Below are 25,170 nucleotides of genomic sequence, written 5' to 3' on the forward strand. Positions count from 1 at the left end.
CGGGCGCACGTGGCTGCGCTGCCGCCGCCGCTGCTGCCCTTCAGGGCCATCCCCTGCTGCCGGGGCCTCCCGGGAGCTTTCGCACGGGGAAAGCGCGGCTCTGGCGCGCAGGCCAAGCCGTGGCAGGGTTTACCCGCGTTGCCTTAAGCTGCCGAAGCTGACTGCTTTTCGGGCGGGTGGGAGTGACTTGAAAACCAACCTCAGTAGAATTGAACCCGCCCTTCTTTAGTCTTGTAAGGCTTAAAAGTTTGTGTTCCCGGTCTTAACTCCAGCAAATCGTTGCTGGTGTTCAGCCATAGATAGATAAGTGGCAACAGCCATTCCTCGTAGAAGAAATGTAGTTCCTGAAGATGGAGTTGAGCATCTAAGGAAGAACCTGTTTTTCAGACACCTTTCTGTAATATTTTACTTAAGCTTGCATGGAATGAACAAGCTCTTGTGTAAGAACTCGTCTCCTATCTGCAGTACTGCAGCTTTCTTTGTGCCCTGTCCCATTAACTTAGGCAAACTGTAAATTGCACCCTTTTTTCTCAAAGGTTTTGTTTGTGTTGGCTTGGGCTGTGGAAAAATGCACACACTTCCAGTTGATACTGGTATTTTAAAGAACCCTTTGGTATGAGAGCAGCTATTTTGTTGCCTCACTTTGTCAGATTATATAAAAAAATTGCAAGAAATACTTCTGCTTGTCTCTGGTCTTTTGCTGTTGAGTGAACAGATGCAATATGTATATATTATAGTAGCACAAATTGGGTTTTGCACTGTGATCTTGGAATTTTCAGGGAAGTCATGTAAATCCATGTGAGCCCTGACATCTGTGTGGCCTACCTTGCAAGTTTTACTAGTGCAAATTTACCTAATATAGGCAAAATCTTAGACTGGATTGGGGATTTTACTGCTTGATTCTTTCATCCTCTAGAGATCTTTTTCATCACAGACTGGTTGAAATGTTGATTTCAGCTGAATCTGTCATCTGTGAAATTGGGTGCCCAATCTGTAGAATTCATTTCAGTGTTTGTACACTCACTAGAATCTCTTCTAATGAGGTTGCTGAGATACATAGTAATTTGCTGTAGCCATATGAGGCTTAAGTTGCTATTGCTATTTGAAACTTTAGTGTTGTGTTACATGACAGGTTTAATTAGAAGTGTGTATATGTGTGGTCTTTATACTTACACCATATGCTACTTTTGTAGTTGCATACAATCATTTCTGTCCCAAATGAAGTACACTTTTGTGTCTTTTTTTTTTTTACTTAATATAATGCCGTATGTTCTTTTTATGCCACTTACAATTCTGTAATGCTTTGTCTGGCCCAATTATTTGTCTCCTTTCTAGAGTAAATATTTGCAGTGTTTTTTGGTCTCCTTTCATAGGAAGGCTTCTGAGGCCTTAGATCTTGTGGCCTTTATTTGACCATATTCTATTTCTGCTCTCTCCTTTTTGAGGTATTGTGATCAGAACTGAATGTCATATTCCAGTTGAGAGTATGTTGGTGATACAGCTGTTACTGTGGATGCTTCTGTGGCTTTTACTCTGTTCTGTAATTTCTGTCATTTTTTAATAATTATTTTTATGGTCGATGCAAGCTGAGCCGTTTTCACTGAGGTGTCTTTTAGTCTAGAAATTAAACCCGTATGGGATATACAAGTGATTCAAGTAATGCGCACTGACAAGACTTACCTTGATTTCACTTATTACTAACTGAATGTTAACCATTCACACAAGTCATCTTGGAGTTCTCCTTGACACTTTCCAAGTATTGGCCAAACTACAAAAAGTGTACTTACCTTGAAAAAAATGTATATGTCTTCTCTAGACTTTTTAGAGATTAATTGGTCCTAGCATGGAACCAGGAGACAGTGTCCCCTTTTCAACATGGTCAAAAAGTAGGTAACAATATGCTCTTTTTTTAAAGACAAAACAATCAAAACAAGCCTATAATATGTTTTCTTTATCTCGTGATACTTAGTTTCCAAAGTAGATTCCTGGGTTTTCACTAAACTTTTCATACCCTTGTGCCAGCCCTTTTAGCTACTGCTTTTGGTTGGCATTTTTTTGAAAATTACAGTGAATTATAGAGTTAAGTTTATTTTGAGATAAATTAACCTTTCATGTCCCGAATTCTGAGCCTTTTATAGATGGATACAGTGTCTGTAATGTCCCAGTTCTGTGGTCTGTAAGTTGATATGAGAGTGCAGATTTTTTTTAGCTGTTAGCTGCTTTTTCCTCTCACTCTTTTAAAACAACAAAGAATACGTGTTATTTGTGAAACTGCCAAGTGTATGCAATACATCTTTAAAAATAGTTCATTACTTTTTTTCATGTATTTCATTATTACTTAGTGAAAATTACAAATTTATTTTCAAGATTTACATAATACTAGGATTTTTTTTGGGAGTGTGTGTGTAGATAATTTACTTTCTCTTTGTGTTTCCTGATAACTGATTCCTGATACCTTTTTTTAATGGGGAAAGTATATGGCTATGTTTAAGTAACTGTATAAGATTCTTGCTTTTTGGCTGAAACAATTTTGCATATTCAAAGGGAATCGTGAATTGTGTTTTTGCCTTCCTGAACCTGAGCTGAAAGGTAGATGGCCATGAGGATAGACCAGAGAAGAAAACTGAGAAGTAGATAGGTATGGAGTAGAAATGCTGATCCTGAGTTGTCGGAGTAGAGATTGTAATTGAACTGTCTGTGGTTAAGATATTGAGAGGTCAAGCAGAAATATCAAGAGAAGTGCCATGGGTAAAGATTTGTGGAACTGTAGAAAGTTGGGTTTGGACTGTGAGGGCAGCCTTCTAAAGGAGATGCTGAAGGAGGAGGTGTGAAGCATGGCAGCTCTTGAAAATTTTCAGCTTTCCTAATGAATAAAATATTAAATGTTAAAATTCTGTTATTGTAACTTAGAATTTCTTACCTAGGTAAATAAACAGTATTTAACTGCACTTCTGGAATACTAGAGATGCGTAATTTCTTAAAACCTTGTGTAAAAACTACCCTTTGAATTATAATATTAAGTATTTAGAAATTGTGCAGACTAATTTTACTGTTTCTGCTTCATAGATTTTGAAGATGATGATGTGTATGGCCAATCAGTAGAAGATGATTATTGCATTTCTCCTTCAACAGGTTAGTTCAAATGATTACGTATAAGCATTGTCCATTGATTCCTGCTGTGATATTTATTTCTAGAATAAAACAATATTTAAAAGCTAGTGAAACTTTTGAAAAGTGCCTAGCAGCCATAATCCTGTTAAAGTCAGGTAGTGTTAGGCATTGTTATGCTTTTGGAAGTCACATTAGACAACTGGGCACATCTTCAGTCATACAAGTATATTATCTCGGATGGTCAGAATGTATTTGATAATGTAAAAATCTGGTTTATGGGAATGCGTTGATAGTCTTAAAACATTTGGTATCTTTTAAAATTGTTGGTAGGATCTAGCTGGGCTTAACAGTTGTGATTCTGCACCTGGTAGGTGATGTCTTTTACACAAGTTTAAGTAAATGTGGGGTAAGGAGTCTTACTGTGGGATGCAGCACTGGTCATCGCTGGCTTCTGCTGTCATACAAGGTCATGTGGAGGTAATAGGCCTTCAGGCATTTATAATGTTGCAAAGTAGGTATAAAAAATAGTAGGTATAAAAATAGTGATGCTGTGTGCTCAGGTAAGACATAATTGGAGTGGCTCAGCCCAGCTGAATTCAGCCCGTTAGGTTGTGTTCTCCAGTCAAATCTCTGGCAAGATTATCAGTTTAGGGTTTCCCCAGATTTGGTGGCAGTGTTTCTAGAGCTGAGTAGGCCCTGAAAATAGTATGGCTGATGTTGATGTGAAGCTGTGCTACTGCAGGTAACCAGGCTGGATCTAAATGTACTGTGCCTGTGATGTAGTCTGTGACCTCTGGCCGCAGGTGCTTGAGTTAATTAGGCCTTTAAAAATCTGTTCCTCTGTCATCCTGTTGATTTTAGATAAGCAAATCTAGGTGTGTATTTTTATTATTTGTAGTCACATTCCCTGATTTAAATTTAGATTGTCTTGCATTCAATTTCCAAGTTTAATTGCTAGAATTTCTCAGACCTTTTCTAAGAATTAAGGTAGCCTTGTGTTTTGTGATGAAAATGTGCAATGTGTTTACTTTTTAATCAAGTATAAACTGCTAAATTGCAAAACTAATCCCTGCTTGTGCACAGCATTTTTCCTAAGAATTCTTTTTACGTAAGCTTCATTTATAAAATAATCTGATCTAGATTGTATAGCAATCTTTTAATAGTTGCTTCAGTTATGGTGATTGAATATGAAATGGTATGCATTTGGGAAACAGTTGCTAAGGCTATACTACTTAACTTCTGGATATGCATATACTTTCAGTATATATTTCAGAGCTGGGGAGAATATTAAATAACATAAGGAAATTTGTTTACATTATACTTTGTACATTTCTGAGAGTATGTAATGACTGGGGCTCATGTTCAGCAAGAAGTTTTATCTGTATATGCCTTAATGTGTTGCTAAATCAGAGTGGAATTAAGCACTTGTTTAAAGTTTTGTGTGAATATACATTTTGACTCAGGGGCTGTATTTCTAATGAAATTCCTAGAAGAGAAGAATGTGTTCAACTCCATTACATTGTTACCAGTAGTTTGACAGTGCCATACTGTAAAAGCAACATTATTTTCATGCTAATTTTTTTTCACTTGTAACTGAGGTAAAAAAAATAATTGTGGAGTAAGATTCTGAAGACACTAGGCCATAGATGGTAATTCGGTATAGAAAATACTATTTTTCAAACCTGGAGTATATTCTTTTGTTTGAATGCTGAACTTTGCAGAATTATTGCATTACATGAATACAAGGATATTGCCCAGCCTGTGGTTTCACTGTGATGATGACTAGCATGAGCTGCTGTATGCTCTGTACAGTCTTCAGGTAGTAGTCATTATACAGTAGTGTCCCATTGCCCCCCAAAACCACTGTAACAGGTCAGTATCCCAACTTTTTTTCCCTTTGGATATGTTTTGTTTTTAAAGGAGGAAAAAAGATTCGACTTTTTTTTTTTTTTAATACTTTGTTTTTTACCTAATGCAGCAGCTCAATTTATCTACTCCAGACGAGACAAACCAGCAACATTTGCTGAGCCATTAGAAGAAGAATATGGCTATGAAGGTACAGATGATACTGCTGATTATTTTACATCCAATCATCAGTTGACTGAAGTTGATAGAGGTAATTATAGAAAATAAGTAATTCTCAGAACAATCTCTTATGAATTAAGGGCTTACTAAAATAGTCTTAAATTAATGTTACTCGACTTACACTACTCACAATTCTGTAATCTTGTAGAATAACACCCTTCATGAGCATAGCTTCAGTGGTGATTCGTCAAGTTCATAACTACCTTATGTATACTACTTGTAACTTGGTTGCATGCCTTGAAATATGTTCTTAGTTTCTTATTAGGAATAATGAGATTTGATACGAAATTCAGACATAAGAACAGCTGTACTGGCTCAGGCCAAGCATCCATATAGCTCAGGGTCTTGACTCCGCAAATGAATGCTTAGGGAAGAGTATTAGAAAAACTATTTGTAGAATGATCTTTTGCTTGTATTGCATTCCAAATTACAGCAATTAGCGGTATTTGAGAGGTTTTCAGTCACACATCTCCTTGAAACAGTAGCCAATATCTTTAGATACCTGTATCCTCTACAGTCTTTTCTTACCCTGTTTTGAATTCATTAGACTTTGGCTTCCATTCAATCCTGCAGCCATGAGTTCCACGTTATAAGCCGAGTTCTGAGCTTTTTCTAGTTTTTTTTTTCTAGTTAGGGAAAAAATACTTGCTTTTGTTTTTTAAACTTGCTGCCTGATAGTTTAATTACATGCTTTGTGAAAAAGATTCACAAATCTTTTTCCTAACTATTAGTAGTTAACTTAGTTTTTAATGTTTTGGAAATAATCAGGGTTATTTTTAATATGTTGATAAGCTTAAAGTGTGTTGGTGAATGAATAGACAATAAAATGCATGAATGAATTTTGCTATTTAAAACAAGTTGCAGAAAATTGAGAAACAATCTAAAGTCCATGTTAAGTAAATTGGTAGAAGCTATGCTAATGCATAGACATATGGGTAAATACGGTAAATTGGGGTGTAATATACATGTTTTCACAGCAGGAAATAATGCTGTAGAGGGCAATTTGAAAGAATTAGCCAGTATGTGGATACAGGTGACGTAGACAATATGGTACCCTGGCTTTTCAGAATGCTTTTGACAGACTCGATCAGTTAAGAATTGATATTGGAACAAGAAGGAAAGTAATATTCTGGACTAAAAAAAGATGGAAAAGAAACCTAGAAATAACCATTTCTACTGTGAAAACAGCAGCGGTCCTACAAGACCTGTTATGTTTGGTATAGCGTGCAGTGTTGGCCATTAATACAAAATTATTGATTGTAGTCAATCTGGCTGGAAAGAGTTTGGCAAGATTATCCTTGTTGAGCGTTGGATAATAAAATGTCCAACCAGCACATTGTGTGCCAGTACTTGTTTTGCAGAGCCAATGTCTGGGGAACATTGACTTGATTACAGATGGAGGGTGCTGATTTAAGCAACCTTGAGGAAGTTGGAATTCTGTGGTGTTGAATTCCTTTAGCAAAGTTCTTCAAACATCACCATCTTTAAGGAGGTGTTCAAATAAAGAATCCATAGTCGTCTTCCTGTTGTTCAGTTCCTGTTTTCTAAAATCTGAACTGGCAGAAACTGTGATATTCAGGAAGATTTTCTTCTCTTCTCTTGTGTTGGTATATCTGATTAGCATACTACTTCCAGTGAGTGGCAGCCTGGTGAATTTTCAGTCTCTTGTTGTGCAGCAGGTCAAAACTTAAGAAACTTATCTTAGTCAAGGCTTATACGAGTTGCAGAAATATGCTCCAAAGAAAATTGATTGCCAAAAAATGTATTACAGTTTTAGGAAAGGTAAAGATTGCAGGTAGTTTCAAACCTGGCGTGTTGATCCAGAGTTTTCAATTGATAAGGCCTGAGGCCCCTGAAAATGCTGTTTTACTTTGGGTGTTAATTATAGCATCTGTAAACACTTAAAATGTGCTGTTTAATGGGATTCCATGTTGACTTACTAAATTACTTTGGATAATTTTAAAGGTGATTATTTGTATTTCTTCTCTGCAGTGAAGATAGTTAATTTTACAACATCAAAGTATTTCAATATTGAGCTTTATAAACTAATAAATAGTAGTCAGTGATATGTTCCTTGTAGCAATATCTGAAATTAGTCAAATATTCTGCAGGGTTTGGGAGCGAAGTTTATCATGGCAATAAGTGAGATTGAAATTAATTTCTAAAGGTTTTATCTCTTACTATGATATTTTTCTCCTGTTTTTGTTAATCAGATGTGCGGTGCTAGTGGTTAGGCCGCTTAAGACAGTTTTTTGTGCGGCTTGTAACAGTAATATGTCTCTTTTAGCCCGTCTTAATTCATGCCTTGATCAAATGAGAGAAGTTTTGGCAGAGTCTGTACCAGAGCAAACAATGGTGCAAGCAGTACTGGATAGTAAATTTGATGTACAGAAGGCTTTGGATCTTGTGCTTTCACAAGGCAGTAAGCAAAATGTGAAGACCAAGAATGAGGATGCTGTGGTTGTAGGAAAGACGACGAAAGGTATATTTCTATTTAATTGTTTACATTCAAGATGATTCATTTCTATGTACAGTTTAATTTTGGCTTTACAAGCTGTGAAGATGCTTGTTATTGCATTAGTCATTTATTAGAAAATTAAAGAAGACCGATTTACTCTTCTATTTCTGTGTTCTAAAAACATTTAAAGGAAACAGTAGCTTTTCTTGAGCTAGAAGTCAAAATAAAACCTTAGCGTCTGCTTAAATTCAAACTGCAACCATCTGCAGTTCACAGTAAATTTCTGATTTCTAATATATGACTTAACTGAATGAATACATGTCCTAAAAGTTGGACAACATCTTTAAGTTTTATGCACTTCCATTATTTGTTTGGTGAACCGACATCTCCCATCCCCAATACCTCCCTTTTTTTGGTAGTGCCTGTACAGTAACTTTCATATTTTGATTTATGCTTAAATCTTCGTAATGTTTACTGGCATTCTTTGCTGATTCTTAAAGTTTCTTAGGTATTTCAGTAGATACCTGTGATTTAATTGTAGAACATTGCATGTCTTTGGATAACACTTAGTAATTAAATGCCTTTTCATGTTTCTTCTTGATTTTTTTGTTGCTGCTGTCTACTTTAAAAAAAAAAAATGGATATTTCGTTGTGACTGCACTTCCATCTGAAAATTATTGGCTATTGTAAGGTAAGGAGACTTACTTTGTTGCCCAGAAATGCGTATTGATACAGACAGTTTCTCTTGTGCAGTAGAAAATGTTGCTGACAACACCAATCAACCTGGGTTTGGAAACTTGACACTTAAAAGTGGTTCAGCTTGTTACTCTTTAATTACAAATGACAAAATGCTCCTTAATGCTGAAAAATCCAATATACCTACATCAGAAAGGAAAGGATTGAAATCCTCTTCACTTGTTCTGTCATCTTCTTTCAGTGATGATTTGTGTAAAGGATCGTTTTGTGAACCTGTGAATAAACAGGCAGAGAATCAACTACCAGAAAGTGCTAATGCAGTAAGTTCGATTCCTGGCAGTGAAGATGTTTACTTTAGCATAGGAAGTAACCCATCTGGAAATTCTTCCTTTAAGAAGTTGAAATGCAAGGAAACACGGGACTTGAAATCCTTGCTGAGGCAGACTGTGGTTTGTGATTCTCTGAGTCCTGAAGACAGCATTCCTTTTGTTTCCTCAAATACTTCTGATTGTAATAGTAATACAAATTTTTACAGTCCTCCGTGTTTAACAAGTGCTTTAGGAAAACTGGCTCTTGATAATGAAGTCAGTCATACTGTAAATAGAAAGAATGAACTTCTTGAAGATTTTTCTTCACTTGTGCAAAGTAGAAAACAACAAAGCCCCTCTTCAGACATGGCTGCTTTGCCAGTGTTAAGGTCTGGAAGTACATCATTGGCTGACTTACTTCAGGAGCACCAGGAAAGCAGTGCTAGCCACTGTTATTCTTTGGCTGATCTTTATAGCCAGTCAACAGCAAGTCTCACTGATAAGAAATTGGGAACCTCACCATTATCACAACTAGTAAGTCAACCCCAAACTTCAGGTGGGATGCCAGAGCTAACAGGATCTTTGTCTTCTCTAGCCCTCTCTAAAGTTTCTCCACTAAAGGAAGTTGAGAATTTATCACTCTCGGATTTAATAGCAGAGACTATTGAAGTAGATAAAACTCAACAAAGGACAGACGTCCCCATGCTGAATGTAGCTGAATCGAGGCCCTCTAAAAGAACCAGCATTGATTTAAGTGTCCTTGTGAAAAATGCAGGTGTATCTGCAGAAGAAAATGTGGTAGGACAGTCAAATATCTTAAGCCCCGAAACTAAACTTTTAAAAGAAAAACAAGGAAAATGTTCTGGTTTTGCCAAAACAAATAAAAAACCCAAAAGAGGGCTTACTCCTAAGAGGCAGGATTTGTCCCTTTCATGGATGAAGGCACTGCGTGCAAGACCTTCAGCTTTTGCTTTAACCTTGTGTCTCCGTTATCCTCCAAAAGGTTATAAGCGGCGCACAATTGGTATGCATAAAGCTTTCCTATACAATAGACAAGTACAAGATGTAAAACCCAAGGAAACTGGTCCTATAATAGCCATAACGCCATTTGACTTCAAATCAGCATCTCCTGATGATATTGTCAAAGCTAACCAAAAAAGAGCTTTTACAAGAGAGTAGTGCAAAAAAAAAAGAATCAGTGTTTGTATCTTGGTATATTAAAAACCCTCTAATTATATAGGACCTATTTATAATCCAGAATTGAATTTTTTTATTTTTTTAATTGACATATTACAGTTCTCACTGTTTGGTAACAAATTTGTATGTGAACTTTTAACCTGTTGCACTGAATATCTTTATTTTTGCCTAATTTTCACTGACAATTTAACATTTTTAACTTTTGCAAAGTCTTGAACTTTAGATATTGCATGTACAAAATTCTATAAACACCATTAGACTTCTTGAAACACCTCTTTAGGTGTTGAAGATACAGTTCATTGGGAAGAACACTGAATTATTATTTTGTAAAGCAATTTAGTTTTGCTATGTGGTGCATAGTTTGGGGAGCGGAAACCTCAGTTTATATTACGACTGTTTTATTAAATGTTCTTGAAGTTAGGCTTTCTGATAAGGTATGTTATTAAACTGCCAGTCTTGTAATTGGTATTTTCCAGTCAATGTCACTATTCTCTTCTATCTTTATACTGATTACAATATTACAACAGAAATATCTTTAGTTTTTAAAAGCCTCGCTAACCTCAGGTTTTTGACAGTTTTAGTTGTGATAGGACATATATAGTTCTTGATGGGACCAAATTTGTAGGGGAGCAAGCAATTAAAATTGTGTGCCCCCCCCCCCGTTTATTCTCTAATCAGCTGTCAAAATGTGATATTCAGAATTTTAAAATAGCTATTTTGTAGGTATATACATGTTGGATGTATTTCATGAGAAGTTTCACTAGGATTCTATGGTTTATTCTCAAGTCTTTCAGAAAAGTATTGGAATAACAGTTTTTTCAACTTTAGCATGAGAGCCTTTGCTCAATGGAAAAAAAAAAAAAATCAGGCAAAGCATAAGTGCTGTTTGTGTCTGCCTCTTGTCTGTTTTGAAGAAAACTTCCTTTAGTTATTGAAATATATTATCTTCTACTGTTTGCACCCATTGCTGTTACTTTGAATCTTTATATGGAAGATCAGAATCAGGACATTCTGGAGTTATTTTTTTTTAGCTGATAATTACCAGATTCTGGTGCCCCTGTTAGCCAAATTAGTACCTGCATGTATGTTTCAACTTTCCTTTTAGTACACATTACTACTTTTAATATATTTCCAGTGTCAATGTCAGTATTTTAGGTCCTGAACAGCAATAAGTGCAATAAAGGTACTGCTGCAACTAGAAAAATACGTTTGTTCATATACTGCCATACACTTCTTCATGCTAAACTTGGCAGCTAGTATGGAACAGTAGATATAATTTTCATCTAGTTTTAATCTAATTTTTGTTGAGCATGTTGCATCAAAAAGAAGACAAAAACTTTAAGTTTATTCCTGACTTCAGGTTGCACTACAATTTTGTTACTAAATAAAAATAAAACATGTTCCAGTGCTCTCAGGTACAAATTTCATGTTCTGTATATTTTTGCTTGTTTGTCTAGTTGATGCTATTATCATTTAGGACTATGAGCAGTGTGACTTCTGACCTCTTGAATGAAATTAATGTTTCTTACCCTTACTAATAAAAGTTTTATATAATGACAGTGCTGCAGTGTTTATGTTCTAGTCGACATGTTAATCTAGCCACCTGTATCCTTACCTATTCTGAGTGCCTTAAAGCATTGAAGTGTAAATAATACAATACAGTGTGCATACTATGATCTGATAAGTTCGTGAGCAGGAGCATAATTGATTTATTTCCTCAGAAGACTTCCTATAGAAGTCTGGCTGACACTGATTGTATACTGGTTGTTTTATTAATTAGTCTTAATAGCAAATTCTGCTTTTTGAACACTTAGAAATGCTTTTCAGTGATCAGTTTCTGTGTAGCAAGTCCAAATATTAACTTCCCACTGCTTGAAAGTCCAAGTCTGTTTTTCCCACTGAGGCAAAATGTCCTATTCGGAGCGTTTATAATTAAAGTTCAGTTTTCCCGAAATTGTATGTATCTTCTAGTACAGAAATTCTAATTTTTAAAAGTAAAATATTGTACAAAGATTGGCATCATCATGCCTGGTATATTGTTAGGTGGTTTTGCTTTCTTACATTCCAAGTACTCTTGAGACCCTAATTAACGTAGGTAGAGATTTCCAATACATAAAGTTTTTTTAAATTTTCATTGAATAGCTTCATTTTTCCCTTATTCTTGTTGAACTTCTCTTTGGTTTTGGTCTGTTTTCTTATTCCCCTGGCTGCTTTTCTTTGCATAAAAATTCCTAGCATTTTTAATAATTTTAGAGCCTGAACTGGACATACACCTAAATATATGTCCTGTGGATTCCATTGGAAAGTATGTACAAGTAGTAGGTGGCAACGTGTAGTACCTGGAGCTCAGTTTTGCCATAGGTTTCATGCAGATTAAACTTCGAATAAGTGACTGAAGCCAAAGGGCATCAGCGTTATATGTTTATCGCAGATCTTACTGTGGGATTGATACCTTAGTAAACAACTTTGGATCTTGTTAGGTAGCTAGATTTTCATATGTAAATACTTTTTCATTTGCATTTGTCTCAGTGTTGTTAGTGATCTTGAAGAAGCAATACATGCTGTTCAGTTTATAAGGAGTAGGGGAGGGATTTTTCTTCAGTTTGCAATCCTGAATCCTGAAGTGAGTGTTGAACTAGTACAAACCTGCAGGCTGAACACTGCAGAGGTGCTTAAGTGATGGATAAACCTGAATTCCAATTAATTTTCAGCAGAGATTTTTTTATTTCCATGCTTGGAAAATTTTACAGTTTTGTTTTTATAAACAAAAGGTAATGTGTTACTCTATTTGCTTTTTAAACAAAACAGGTATTTTAATAATTTCCTTAATTATTCCTTAATTTCCTTACTGAGAACCAGGTTTGCGTCATTAGTGACAGGTTTAATTGTCTTAGAATACTGCATGATGATATGGTATATGGCATTTTTGTGTAAGTAGTCTGTGTTTGGCCTTTGCACTGAAGTGTTTCTGCCTAATGAATGTTCGAATTCTCGTTAACTATATCTGTCTATTTTATGCTTAACACAGTGAGCTTATTTTATTGATGTATATATAAAAATTCCCTCCCCCCCATTTTGCAGCTAGTGTGTATCTGTCTAATACGGGTTAATTGTGTTATTTGTTTTGGAATTCACATATTAAAATTGCAAAGTACTTGTGTTTGTGTTTGCATATGGAGATAAAAAAGATAATATTAAACTATATAGACATACTACTTCTGGTATTCAGACTGTATACTTCTAAGGTATTTTGTACATGAAATTTATTTTGTACATAATTAAGTGGCTGCTGAATATTTTTAATATAAAATTGCCTTGTGGATGTTGCTTGGACCACCATTGCGGACATTGTACCTAAATAAAATGCATATTCTTAAAGGATTGACTTAATTACAATTTCTTGTTAACTTAACTGTTAGAAATAGTGTTGTGATTGAATGTTCTATAATGATTGTATCTATTGTGGAAACAGGCTCCGGTTCTTGTCTAGGTTTGCATGGGCATACTTCTTTCCATGGAAGATTCCTTTGGAGAAAGTAAGGCAAAACCTGGCATCTACTAGCGTGTCTTCACATACCATCTTGAGGCTCCAGTTTGCTTTTCGTTAGAAATGGGTTTGTAAAGCTTCTTTTTAGATCATTTTGATAGACTTCTTAAACCTTATTTGGATCTTAAAAAGGAAAGGATATCAGTGAAGTAAGAAAAAAGCAACTGTCTAAAGTTAGTTCTCAAGCTCTTTGTTACAGTAGAAATTAGAGCTACTACAGTTGATTTCTTAAAATCAACATTCTTAAAATGTCTCTAAACACCTGTTCCCTTTTTCTCTTTTAGATTTCCTTTTTCTAGCTGATTTCTATCTGAACTTGTTTTGGGAAACCAGGGCAAATTGAAAGTCAAAGTATGAGAAGAGTATGAAAATAACAACCCCCATTGGGATATCAAAACTGATAGATGCTGTGTACCCTTTGGGATGTGATTTAACTAATTATATTTAGCTGTTTTTTAATTACAACAGAAAACACTTTTGAGAAAAGTATAGAATGTTAGAAGCATAAGCTTCAGATCTAAAAAACCCCATGGGATTAAAACTTCACATGCCTGGTTTTAACTTTTTATTCAGAAATAACTATATGAGTAATTTCTCGTTGAATTCTTCAGACAGTTCTCAGGATCTTAAGCTTCAGAGGCAGCAAGCTACTTGAATTTCTGGAATTGTTGCACGGTGGTACTTCAAAATCTTATTTCTAAGAGACTAAGTGGTGTAGTGAGGTAGTCTTTGCAATTTTGTGTTTTGCCCTATTTCCTCTAATCGTGTCATTCAACTACATTTTTCAGTAATCAACAATTTCTGAAAATCTACACTTATGCAAAAAGTTAAAGAGCAACTACTACTACTGCAAAAATGAATAGCTATACAAAATATTTGTATGAAGATAGGATATAGGTTGTCTTTATGAAATGTATATAGTTTATTACAGTACCCTTATACAAGGGCAGTAGTTTAGGGTTATACAATCATTCACATCTCTTTCAAATCTAAAGTGCTCACCTTTTCTAAGTTGTTAAAACATTTTTGATTAAATGTTGATTATGAATTGTGGTTGGGAGAAGAAAAAAACCCAAAAATTTCATCACACTGTAATTCATGCAATAAAAATAAACTTCCTAAAGTGCTGAAAGGGGATGCTTTCCTGCTTTTTTGTTTCTTTGGCAATTGAGTTGAATTTTTATGGATAACTTACAGCCTTTTTTGGTTTGTGTGAAGTGTAGACAGCTGATAAACTCTTAAGTAGATTTTATGTTTAATTCACTATGTCTAGACTGCTATTTAGATGATGAGGAAATGTCATTAGTCCAAGTTATCTATACTTCTGTGTGTGCTAATGGTTTTGACCTTACAGGATTTTCTGTGGGGAAGTAAGAGAAACTTCTTTTGTGAAACTGGTGTGTTTGGTCTGCACTAGAAGACAATGTGATGAAACAAACATCAAAGCCAGTGGTCATTATTTATTTATTTCTTGAAGCAAGCTCTTTTGGTCTTCCCAAATTGCTGTCTTAATGCAATTCAGTCGGAATGTGTCTCTATTTTAGTATTGCTGTACTATTCAGCCAGTTGCTCCTTTATGCAGACTGTTTGTTGAAGTACACATTTTTACCAAAAGTAAAAGCTAATTGCAGTTTGTAATTTTAGGTGATTTTTGAGATGAATGATTCTTATGAAATGGTTCATGGGTTTCTGGTGTCTATGTCATCATGGAAGTGTTCTTTATCTGGTTTGTGTACATGTTACATTGCATACTTAAAAATGGCCCATTAAAAACAATTGTCAGTGACTTCTGGGATATGTCAGTGGTTTGTTGGTCAAATAATTGATTTGGATGCGTAGTGTTGGTAGGATTCCTTTAGAAAATAATCCATTGCCCTTCTCTACCACTTTCTGGTAATAAAATGACCGGAAGATGACTAGAACCCATAAAATGGTTGTAGACTGCAGAGGTTAAAATGATATATTTTGAAAGAACTCATGAACAATTTGTTAAGAATTACAGACTTATGAAGACATAGTGAAAATTGTCTTACTCTTTTTATAATGAGAGTATGGAGATTTTAGAGAAGAGTTTCTTGTGAAGTATTTACTCATCATGTCAATGTATGGAGGTAATAGCTGATGAAGATGGACATTATTTTAATATTTCAATTGGCTATTTTGAGTCTTCTTGTCCATAAAATCAAAGAAGGAAATGTTAATATAAACCTCTTTAACTGGTGATGTATGTTCGTGACATATGTAGCATTTCTCAGGCGTCCTTTGCTTGATCTCAGCAGTGGGTATTAGTGATGTTCAGAAATTGCAATTTGAAATACACTATTGCAATAACTTTGCTTTCACTATAGTCAAGAGAAGCAAGAATTTTTGTTTGGTGAAATTTAGCTAATTTGTATGGGTTCTCTGAGAAACAATTCTTAAAGTTCAAATTTCTTAAAAATGTTTATGTAAAAATGGTACCCTCTGAGTCAAAAGGATCTGCATTCTCTGCATATTCATTTCATTTCTGCTTGCTTTTTCTGGCTAAACTACATTTCCATTTCTTTTTGCCCGTGTTAGTATTGCAGAGCAAATACAGATACTAGTGAGTGAGCTAGATTCTGTTCCATTTCAGGCACCATTAACGGAATTGTTAACCACTTTATGACACTAAGATTTTTGGTTTTAGTGATGTACAAGCAAGAAGGAGGTCAGATGTCTGTAAATGTGCAGTCCTTGCAGGAAATTAAAACTACTATGAACTGAGCATATTTAGTTTGATTGTTGTTGGGGTAGCAAGGAATCTAGTCTTTTTTCAGTGAAGTCATTCTCGTAGTTGAGATATCTTTGTGGGGGCACTGGCTATTTTGTGTTATGGTGATTTCTCAGGAACAGCACCAAGAACAGGGCCTTTATAGGGCTATATATATAAATATTTAATAAGAAACAATCTTCACAGTAAAGAGTCAAAATTGAAAGTAAGGCACAGGAAGTTGAAAAGCCTTACTCATGATATGCCAGATAATCTAGGAATAGAGCACAGGTCTCAAGCTCAAGTCTAGTTTTCTAAATATTGGACTATGCTGCTTTGCTTGCAGCTCTTAATAAAGAACCAGACATTTCTTCACTGGCATTTATTTTTGACTTATGATTTTTATTAATACTGCATGTATTCAGGTTTTTGACGTGGCTATTAAGACAATGTGGGCGGTTTCAAGAATACAAGCCACAAGTAAAATTAGTAGGTGCTTAGCTTGCATTTTGTTTATGTTGTTTATCTTTCAATTTTCTAGAATTCTTTTTTTGCCTCTCCTGTATAAATATCTTCCTTCATTTTTGCTTTACACCAGTAACAAATAAACAAAAATCCCGCAAACATTACCAGAATGTGACTTAATGTAATTAGCTCTTTCTTTTCGCTCGGTTGAATGCAGCAAGGTTTGTTTTTGGTTCAGAATGATGGGCGTTTCTCAGTCCATGGACAAATACTTTTTTGTCTTCTGTCTTTTTATGCTACAGATGGACACTGTGATAGCAGTTGCTGCCTAGTGCAAAGTGTCAGAATGCAGATTATTGTGCTTTAACATAACTTTTATCACTTCTGCTTTGTGGTTAATGGACAAGTGAAGTTGGGAGTCTTAAATGAAAAAACAAACAAACTGATATTTTTGGATTTTATTTATAGGGAGAATTCCAAAGAAATTCTGGAGGAGCAAACATTCTGAAGTCTAATGGTGATGTACGATATATTTTCATTAGCTTAAAGTCCCTCAGGTTTTACTTCCATTTATCATACTAGGCTCTAATGCTTTGATTTTGCACATTTGAAAATCCATTATTTTTACCCGGGTAGCTCAGAAGAAATTTTTGTCCCCAACTTCAATTGGCTGTGCTAACTTTTCAGTAACATGACAGTTCTCACATGCCTGCTGTAGTGATGAGAGCCCATTATACTTAATGATACTCAGATATCGTATGTATTCAGTCTGTGACAAAGAGAAGGTGTTCTTTACTGAGTGGAAATGTTTGAAATCTGACATGACTGATGATATAGTTGTATCTTAAATCATGGAAAGTAATGAGAATTTAAGACTTCCTTGTTTTGTGTAAGAAAAATATATACACAGACTTTGAGAAGTTACTGAATCTTGACACTGAGGTACTGTGTGGGTTTTAGAAAGGAAGTGGCTTATTTCAGGGAAAAATGTGTCACCAGCAATGAAAAGCTTTTTAAAATCCTTTGAGATACCTTTTTGAGATCCTCCTCATACACACTGTACACCTACACTGGAAAAAGTGACACTCCAGGCTTTTTCTGAGTTTTCTTTTATGGTCCTTCAACACTAGTTTGGTTTACTTTTTTTCGGACAAAGCGTAAACCAATACAAAGTCAATCATTTTCATAGCTGAGTACATCATGTATGAAAGTTGGGTATTTTGCTTGGAAGCTAAGAGAGCTTAGATAAAACTGCAAATGATTGTGTCCGGTTTAGAACTTTGGGATTCCAGAAGAACCAGAGATCCTGAGGAAACAGTAGCTCTGCTTGTTCTTACACTGGCCTTCTATTTCAGTCCCTTCGGGTCATGGTAAAGATCAGCCATCAGTTGGTTTTCTCTGTGTCCTTAGAAGGTAAAGTGAAGAATTTACTAAGTTCTCAGATGTGATTGTTGGAGTGCCAGGAAAGTATGGTTGGAGTCACATTTATTTTTTTTTAAATCCTGTTAAGTTTTAGAGATGAATGATTGCTGCTGTAGTGCTGTTGTATATTAATTTAAACATTGTAAGTCCTACCTGAAGTTTGCACTTGACTACTCAAAGCAAGGCTGTTGACAAGGCTAAGACAGGAGTATTTCGCAGGTGTAAACCAATGCAATTCAGCTCTAGAAACTAGTAAGACTTCTAAACATTAGAAGTAGAGGCCTATCAAATCCAAAACTGTGGGAGCAAAAGGAACAGTTTAAAATATATCAGTTACTGATGAAAAGGAGCTTGAATGCTAATAGGAAACACATGTAAAAATTCAGAAATGAAGTTAAAAGGTGAAAGCCAGGAAGGTGTAAAAATGCAAGCTTAAAACACAAAATTGCTTTACAATGTCTGTTTATGCTAGGTGTCTTTCACTACAAATACTATTGTTCCTTCCCTGTAAAATTTGTGTTATCAGTACCTACTTTATCTCTGTACTGTCTTCTGGATGTGTTTCTGCAGTAACATACTTCTTTTTTTTTTAATTCTGTGTGATTCAGTATTGTTATAAAACATACTAGTTGCATACTCCAGTGTATTATGCCACATATATGCCAACAGAAAGGCCAGCCACCCACTACTTGTGTGCCTCTATTTGCACCGAAACTGATTTGTTCTTGGGTGACAAAATATTATCCGTTTTTCATCATCTCAGCTTCCGTGTTCTTTCACAAAACTAGCATTTCAGTCTTCAGAGTGGACAGTTACAAATGCTTAAAGTCCCAGGTTCCTCCCTTCTATTAGACTTGTGACATTTGAAATGGCCATTACACTTAAAACTCATGAGTTTACTGTCAGAATCCCTGGTAGAAATTCATGCTTAAAATGCCAAAAGCTTGCAAAACTAGGTAACTTTTATATGGAAAATACCTGTGTGTGCAGAAGCTGTGATGCCCAATTGGCAGAGACATGGAAGAGCTTTGACTGGTTGTTGCTTCAATTCTTCCTCCATATTTTTACTGCATGTAAAAGCTCAGCCTAAATGGAAATTTTATATCTAATTAATTCCAAAATATGAGTTGAGTTGTTTTGGGTACTCCTTGTTTGAGTCCTTGTTACCACTTGTTGTGGTTTTAGAATCACATTTTCCTATTTTTAATGTTTTCCTCTTCCCTATTGCTGACCCACATAAACAGGAAAATGACTAACTTTGCTTGTCAACTAGGCAAGATGGTGAAACTGCGTATACACCAAGTGCTATGCTTAAGTTGGAAAAAGGAGGAAAAGTGCCACTTAAAGATTTTAAGTAAACATTTTTCAAGGCAAAAATGTGATTTGAATTGTATGCTTTAACACTATTTTTCTGATATATACGTGAACAAACCATTGTAAGGTTGTGGATGCTATCTGTGTGCTTGCAGGTACTACTGTAAATGTGAAGTGTCTAACTACTCTTTCACTGCATCAAGGAAGAGGAAGACATTAAGCAATGAACTCGAGTCCATGCAAGTTCCTCTCTGAAGTCATGATAGAGTGAAATGCACTGCTTCAGACCAGCAAATGAACTTTTCCTGGCATTCATCTGTATCTGATAAATCTTGCAAAGCCTATTTAAAACTATAGGTTATATTTTACTATATTCAGTTTTTCTTCTAAACTCAGATACGCAGCTTTTTATAAATCAGTTCGCGTCTCTGATTTTGGCAATGAAGAGTAGGGCCTCCAATGCTATGTTTCACATCACATCTATACATAGGTTGTTCCAAATACAGGTCCCCCTTATTCAGATTGTGGTGATGTTCAGTCTCCATTTTTTCTAGACTTAATTAAGCAAGTTCATCTTTGATAACTCTGGAATTCTGCAATGTTTGGCTGGCGCCAGAGGAGTTCATAGGAAAATGTGGAATAGTTAAAGAAATTTTCAGAGTAATAATATACCTAAATAATGCAAGTGTAGATAAGTAATGCAGATAATGTAAAACATACTGCAATTAAAAAGGGAGAACTTAACTATGTAAGTGAATACATTTCTGATGCTGAAGGGTGGGGCAATTTTTATAAACTTTTCCTAAATTTTAATGCAGAACAGATTTTTTTTTTTAATGTATTTTGTGCTTCTCAAATATGGATGTCAAGTAGCTTACTTTTACCTTGCTTGCTTCAGCTTGACCAGTATCTGCACTTCTTGCAATGGTTTCTCTGATAAATACAATTAGATCTTAATATTAGGATTGTATATCAGTTAGCTACTGAAAGCCCTACTGTCAGCTTAATCATCTAATTAGTGTTAGATTCACTAAATCCCTAACAATGACCATTGTTGCTGGTAGCATCCATAATGGGTTTCTTATGGAATGATGTTTTCCTGTGTATAATCTGTTATAGCTTAAGTGTTTTTACAAACAATGTGGTGTACAGTGGTGGTCCAGGAAAATTGCCTTCGCGGCTTTTCGGATAGCTTAAGATTTGTCTCTAAAATTGTTGTAATAGATGTGTGAACTTGTTTGCCTTTTTTTTTCTGCTAATATGTTGTTTTTAATACTGCAGAAGTTCTGGACTGCATGTAAATTCAGTACGCTTGGTCAGCCTACTGCACTGATGCAGCTTGAGTTTGTTTTGCAAGTTAGATTCAGAGTCTTTAGCAGTTTCACACCTAGGTTTCAAAGATTCTGTGTTTGTAAATGTGTTGCCACTAAGACATTTAAATAACAAAGAATGCTAAAGCTAAAGCTTTTCTTTCTCCATATTCTTTGTATTTTTTAATAGCCATTGCTTCCTCTGCATTTTTGCCCTTCTTCAAATGTACCCAATATATGAACAGGGCAGGATAGCAGTGTGCCAAATTAATTCTGTTCATTTAGGAAATGAACAGGGTACCTTCAATTAGAATTAAAGGAAGCAGCAAAACTAGATGTCAAAGCCTGTTGGTATTACAGAGAAGACAAACAAAATTTGACAAAAATGAACTAGAAGAAAATTACGTGGCAATAAAATATGCCTTAGTAGTTTCAAACTGCTTTATCTAACAGCTTGCATCTCAAGCTGTGCTTTGAGAATGTGGTCATCCTCTTCTAGGGATGTATGTAGTTATTATTTGTCTTTTGTTAAAGACAGCTGCTGTTGAGTAGGTTTGTGTGTGATGTATTGAACTTTCATCTGTGTAGCACTGAGGACAAAACTGAGATTGTACTCTTTCTTCCAAATGGCAGGAGTTGCTGAAGTTTAGGAGGTACATACAGAAAAAAGTCCTTTACAGCACAGGAATATCTGGAAAGTGTACCAGCAAGAGCTGCTAGTGGTGATGTAGCTAGCTATATCAGAAAAGCTGAGCTTTGAATCCCAGTAGTAAGATAAAATAAAATGCTGGTTTTCTAGAATAATTATGACCAGTCAAGGTCTCTTCCAGTAGAGAGCAGTCACATACGGAATAACACATCTTCATATACCCCATTGTTATGGACATAGTACCAAAAACTGGTAGATAAGAACGTGCCCAGACTTTAAGCCTCATTTCCCTTTGTTTTTCTTCTGACGTTCCACCATGAGTGGAAAACAGCATTAAGGAGAGGAGTAAGACTCTGGATGATCATACGAAGACGTTCGGATTTTAAGTGGTATCTAATATAAGAAGTAGGGAGAGCACACTGCTAAATAATAGCACATTGTAAAACATAATCTTTAATACTGAATTTGTAGGTTGCAAGTATATTGTAGAAATGTTTTGTTTGATGGTGCACCTACAGCCTTTGGTTTCATGATGTAAGAACACATTGAAAACAAAATTCAGCTAGAAAGAGGAAATCTTAAGTGTTTTCTCCTGGTGTTACCTTTTTAAAATTGATGTTGAATGTCTACAGAATACTTAAACTGTCCCATCTACATAGAAATAATTTATAAATGTAATTTCATTTTAATTGTCTTAAGCTGAATTGGATATAAGAAAAAGGGTTAAAACTTTAAGTGGTGTTTCTGAGATTTCTGTTGAAGAATTCCGATCCTGCAGTTAATTTTTTTTAAAAAGCTACTTATTATTTTGTAATTGAGGAATAATGGGAAATTGATCTAATGGCATAAAACACCACCCCTTAATCTGAAATCTTAAGCTACTTATTATTTTGTAAATGAGGAATAATGGGAAATTGATCTAATGGCATAAAACACCACCCCTTAATCTGAAATCTTGGAATAGTAAAGGAGTGGAAGAGCAGGTACTCGATCAATATTAGTCTCTAATTTGGAGGAAAAAAACAAAGGAAAACCAGCACCTTTTTAATTATTTTGCTTGGTTTTGATAAGCGTATGTGTTTTGCTTCATTATTTTACATTTGGTCTTAGTAAAACGAGTACTATAAAAGGTGTATGTTCACTCAGCAAATTTCCTTTGAACAGATTGTGTGAAGTGTTTAACTTTACCTCATTTACATGTGCAAAGGAGAACAACGCGTTTTTAATGCCTTTTGTTTCCAACTTGTCCTTTCTTAACATTTATTCTTTCTGATACATTAAAAATGATAAAAATCTGAACGTTTAACATTTTTCTTTTCCAAGTAATTGGTCAGGTGGCTTTTAAATGTATGTATTAAACTGTTTAAGATTCACAGCTTTTTAAAATAAACTCAGTTAATGTATCACTTAACTTTTTACAAGGTTGTACATTTCTAGTAGCTGCTTAAGTTTTGGATATTAAGGGACTGGTTGGAATAGCAAAAGAGGTAGGATTTTCAAGTTACAGTACCTTTGAGCTATGCTGTTTTTTAAAACCTGTAAAATATAATATCTTCTACTCTATCCTCCATCTTTTAATACAGCTCTTATGTAATCAGGGGCTTATCAGCTGCTAGGTCTGGAAGTTCTTCTATAGTTTGGGCTTGTCGGCTATCAGAGGTACCTTTTGCATCATTCCATCAGCTGAATGTTCATGTGAGTAGTTCATGTGAGCAGACATCTCGTTTTTTTTTTTCTTTGAAATTTTATTTACAATAGTTAGCTACTTATCTTAAGTAGATGCATCCATGTGCACAGCTACAAATACTTGCTCTGAAAAAAATTTCCGTTGTCTTGGTGGCACATGGACAGACACTGTTCTGCTAGACTGCCTTAAAAAGTGAGAGCACTTACTATGTGTAACATGCTATTCAAGCTATTTCACTGCTTATTCTTGTTCCTTCGGAAGCTTTTTTTCCATCCAGAGTAAAAGGTGTTGCTTATTCACTGAGCTGGAGGCCTCGCATAGAACACGATCGTTTCTGCAAAGCGGGCAAGCTTGTACAATGTCAGTCTTGTGTTTTACGGGTTTCATCTTCATTGGAGCCTCCCTTCCAGCATCATTATTTCCATTCTGGTGAATACTGTCAGCTTTTTCCTTGTCAGTTTCCTCAATTAATTAGAATTGCTCACGGTCAAGAAAGCACTAAACTTTGTTTTGTGACAATTTGGAAAATGACTGTGTCTAATTTCTTTGGTTAAAATAATATCTTTTAATAATTTTTATTTTGGGATTTATAATAGCACAATAGTTTTCACCGTATCACAGGTTTGGTTTTTTTGGTCAGCAACGACTTTTTGGTTGTGTTCTTGTAACTAATTGTAATTTTCAATATGGAGAGTTGCTGTACTCTTTGGTACATTGTTTTTTATAAGAATATTTATGGTTCATGTAGAAAAAGTTCTGTAACTTTGTCTTTGTACCTTAGTATCTTTTTCTTCAGTAGCAATTTTCTGTCTTAATGGAAGCAGAGCAATTGCCTGAAGCAGTTCTTGTTGAGTTCAAGTCTCTGCTATATGGTTATGTAGAATTTAACTAGCATTTAAGTATTTGTACCAAAAATGCAAGATAGGTCTGCTTTGAGTTACGTATATGAATAAATACTGAACATCCCCCACAAAGATGGTTGTCTTTCAACCGAGGCTCATGCCCAAAGCCAATTAGTAGTCTATAGTGAAATAATTTTTAACTGGAAGATTGTAGCTTACCAAAGTGCAAAAAAAACCCCCAAAAAACCCCAAACCCCAAAAAACTGTCAAGAGTCTGAACTCCTACTGTGCTCTGGATGATATACATATCATCTACAGTTTCTGTTGGTTACAGTAGGGACTTTATACCTAGTTTTACCGGATCCCGGAGAAGTGCCCTAACTACTGGCTTGGGAAGATGTTTCCACCTCTATTGAGTAGGGGGTGGTGGGCATGGCGAGGATGATCAAGAAGTCAATGTTGTCACGATGCAAAGTAAAAACCCTTGAAATAGAAACACGCATAATCTTTTCAGTCCCATTTCTGTTGGCAATCCCATACCACCATTCCTACCGTCTTTACCTTTAGTGGAATTGTAATACATACTGTCATTTCCTTTCATCTTTGTTACAGGTAAAGCTTTCAAAATTGGAGTATTTGGCTAACTTTTTGTAAAATATGTAATGTCTATCTTTTGGGGTTTTTTAAGAAAAAACCCACAAACTGAAAGGGGACATCTCTGAGGATTTGCTGTTCAATTACCATAACCTTGCAAGCAGAAATGCGAAAGTCAATGTCAATAAGTGAGTCGGTCTCCCTTGTACTCATGAACAATTCCTATGTTTTGTTATTAAATGCATTTGTGTTTCAATTTACCGTAAGGGGTGTGTGTGTATACATAGTGTTTTCAATAATTGCTGTACTGCTGGACCCTGATTTTTTTTTTTCTCCTTTAAAACTGTACTCAATCTGTTGAGCATTTTTGATTCTTTGCAATCATGTCTTACATAAGTTCCTAAACCGCTTTTTTCAGTAGCTGATAAATTATTGATATATGATGAGGTTATTCTTTTGGTCCTCTGAAGCCACAAATCTTCCACTCTGAAATGTACCCTATGCTGACATTGCAATCTGCACTGCCATCCCTGAAATCATGGAGGGGCATCAAGTAAATGTATTTTTCTTATAGAGGGCTAATATTGCAGATAAATAAAAAAGTGAATGTGTGGACAAGTAAAAACTTGCAGATTTGACTGACTTTCAAGAAAAAAAAGGATTAATTCTCCCACAGATATGTCAGCTTCCTGGCCCAGTCAGGGTCAAGTGTGGTTGTAATGTCACCAGCAGAGTGGGAGAGTTGAGAATTCAG

General features: G+C 35.3%; 1 protein-coding gene across 1 annotated transcript in view; it reads left to right on the plus strand.

Annotated features, from left to right (window-relative positions):
• The window catches only part of HBS1L (HBS1 like translational GTPase), a 71,318-nt gene that overhangs the window by 1,000 nt on the left and 45,148 nt on the right, over positions 1-25,170 (plus strand). Inside the window, exons 2-4 of the mRNA XM_009281580.1 lie at positions 3,067-3,132; positions 5,090-5,227; positions 7,484-7,678. Coding sequence (XP_009279855.1) covers positions 3,067-3,132; positions 5,090-5,227; positions 7,484-7,678 — 399 coding nt within the window. The remainder of the gene's footprint in view (positions 1-3,066; positions 3,133-5,089; positions 5,228-7,483; positions 7,679-25,170) is intronic.

This window comes from Aptenodytes forsteri, unplaced genomic scaffold, assembly GCF_000699145.1.
Source record: "Aptenodytes forsteri isolate BGI_AS27 unplaced genomic scaffold, ASM69914v1 Scaffold82, whole genome shotgun sequence".
Taxonomy (NCBI): domain Eukaryota; kingdom Metazoa; phylum Chordata; class Aves; order Sphenisciformes; family Spheniscidae; genus Aptenodytes; species Aptenodytes forsteri.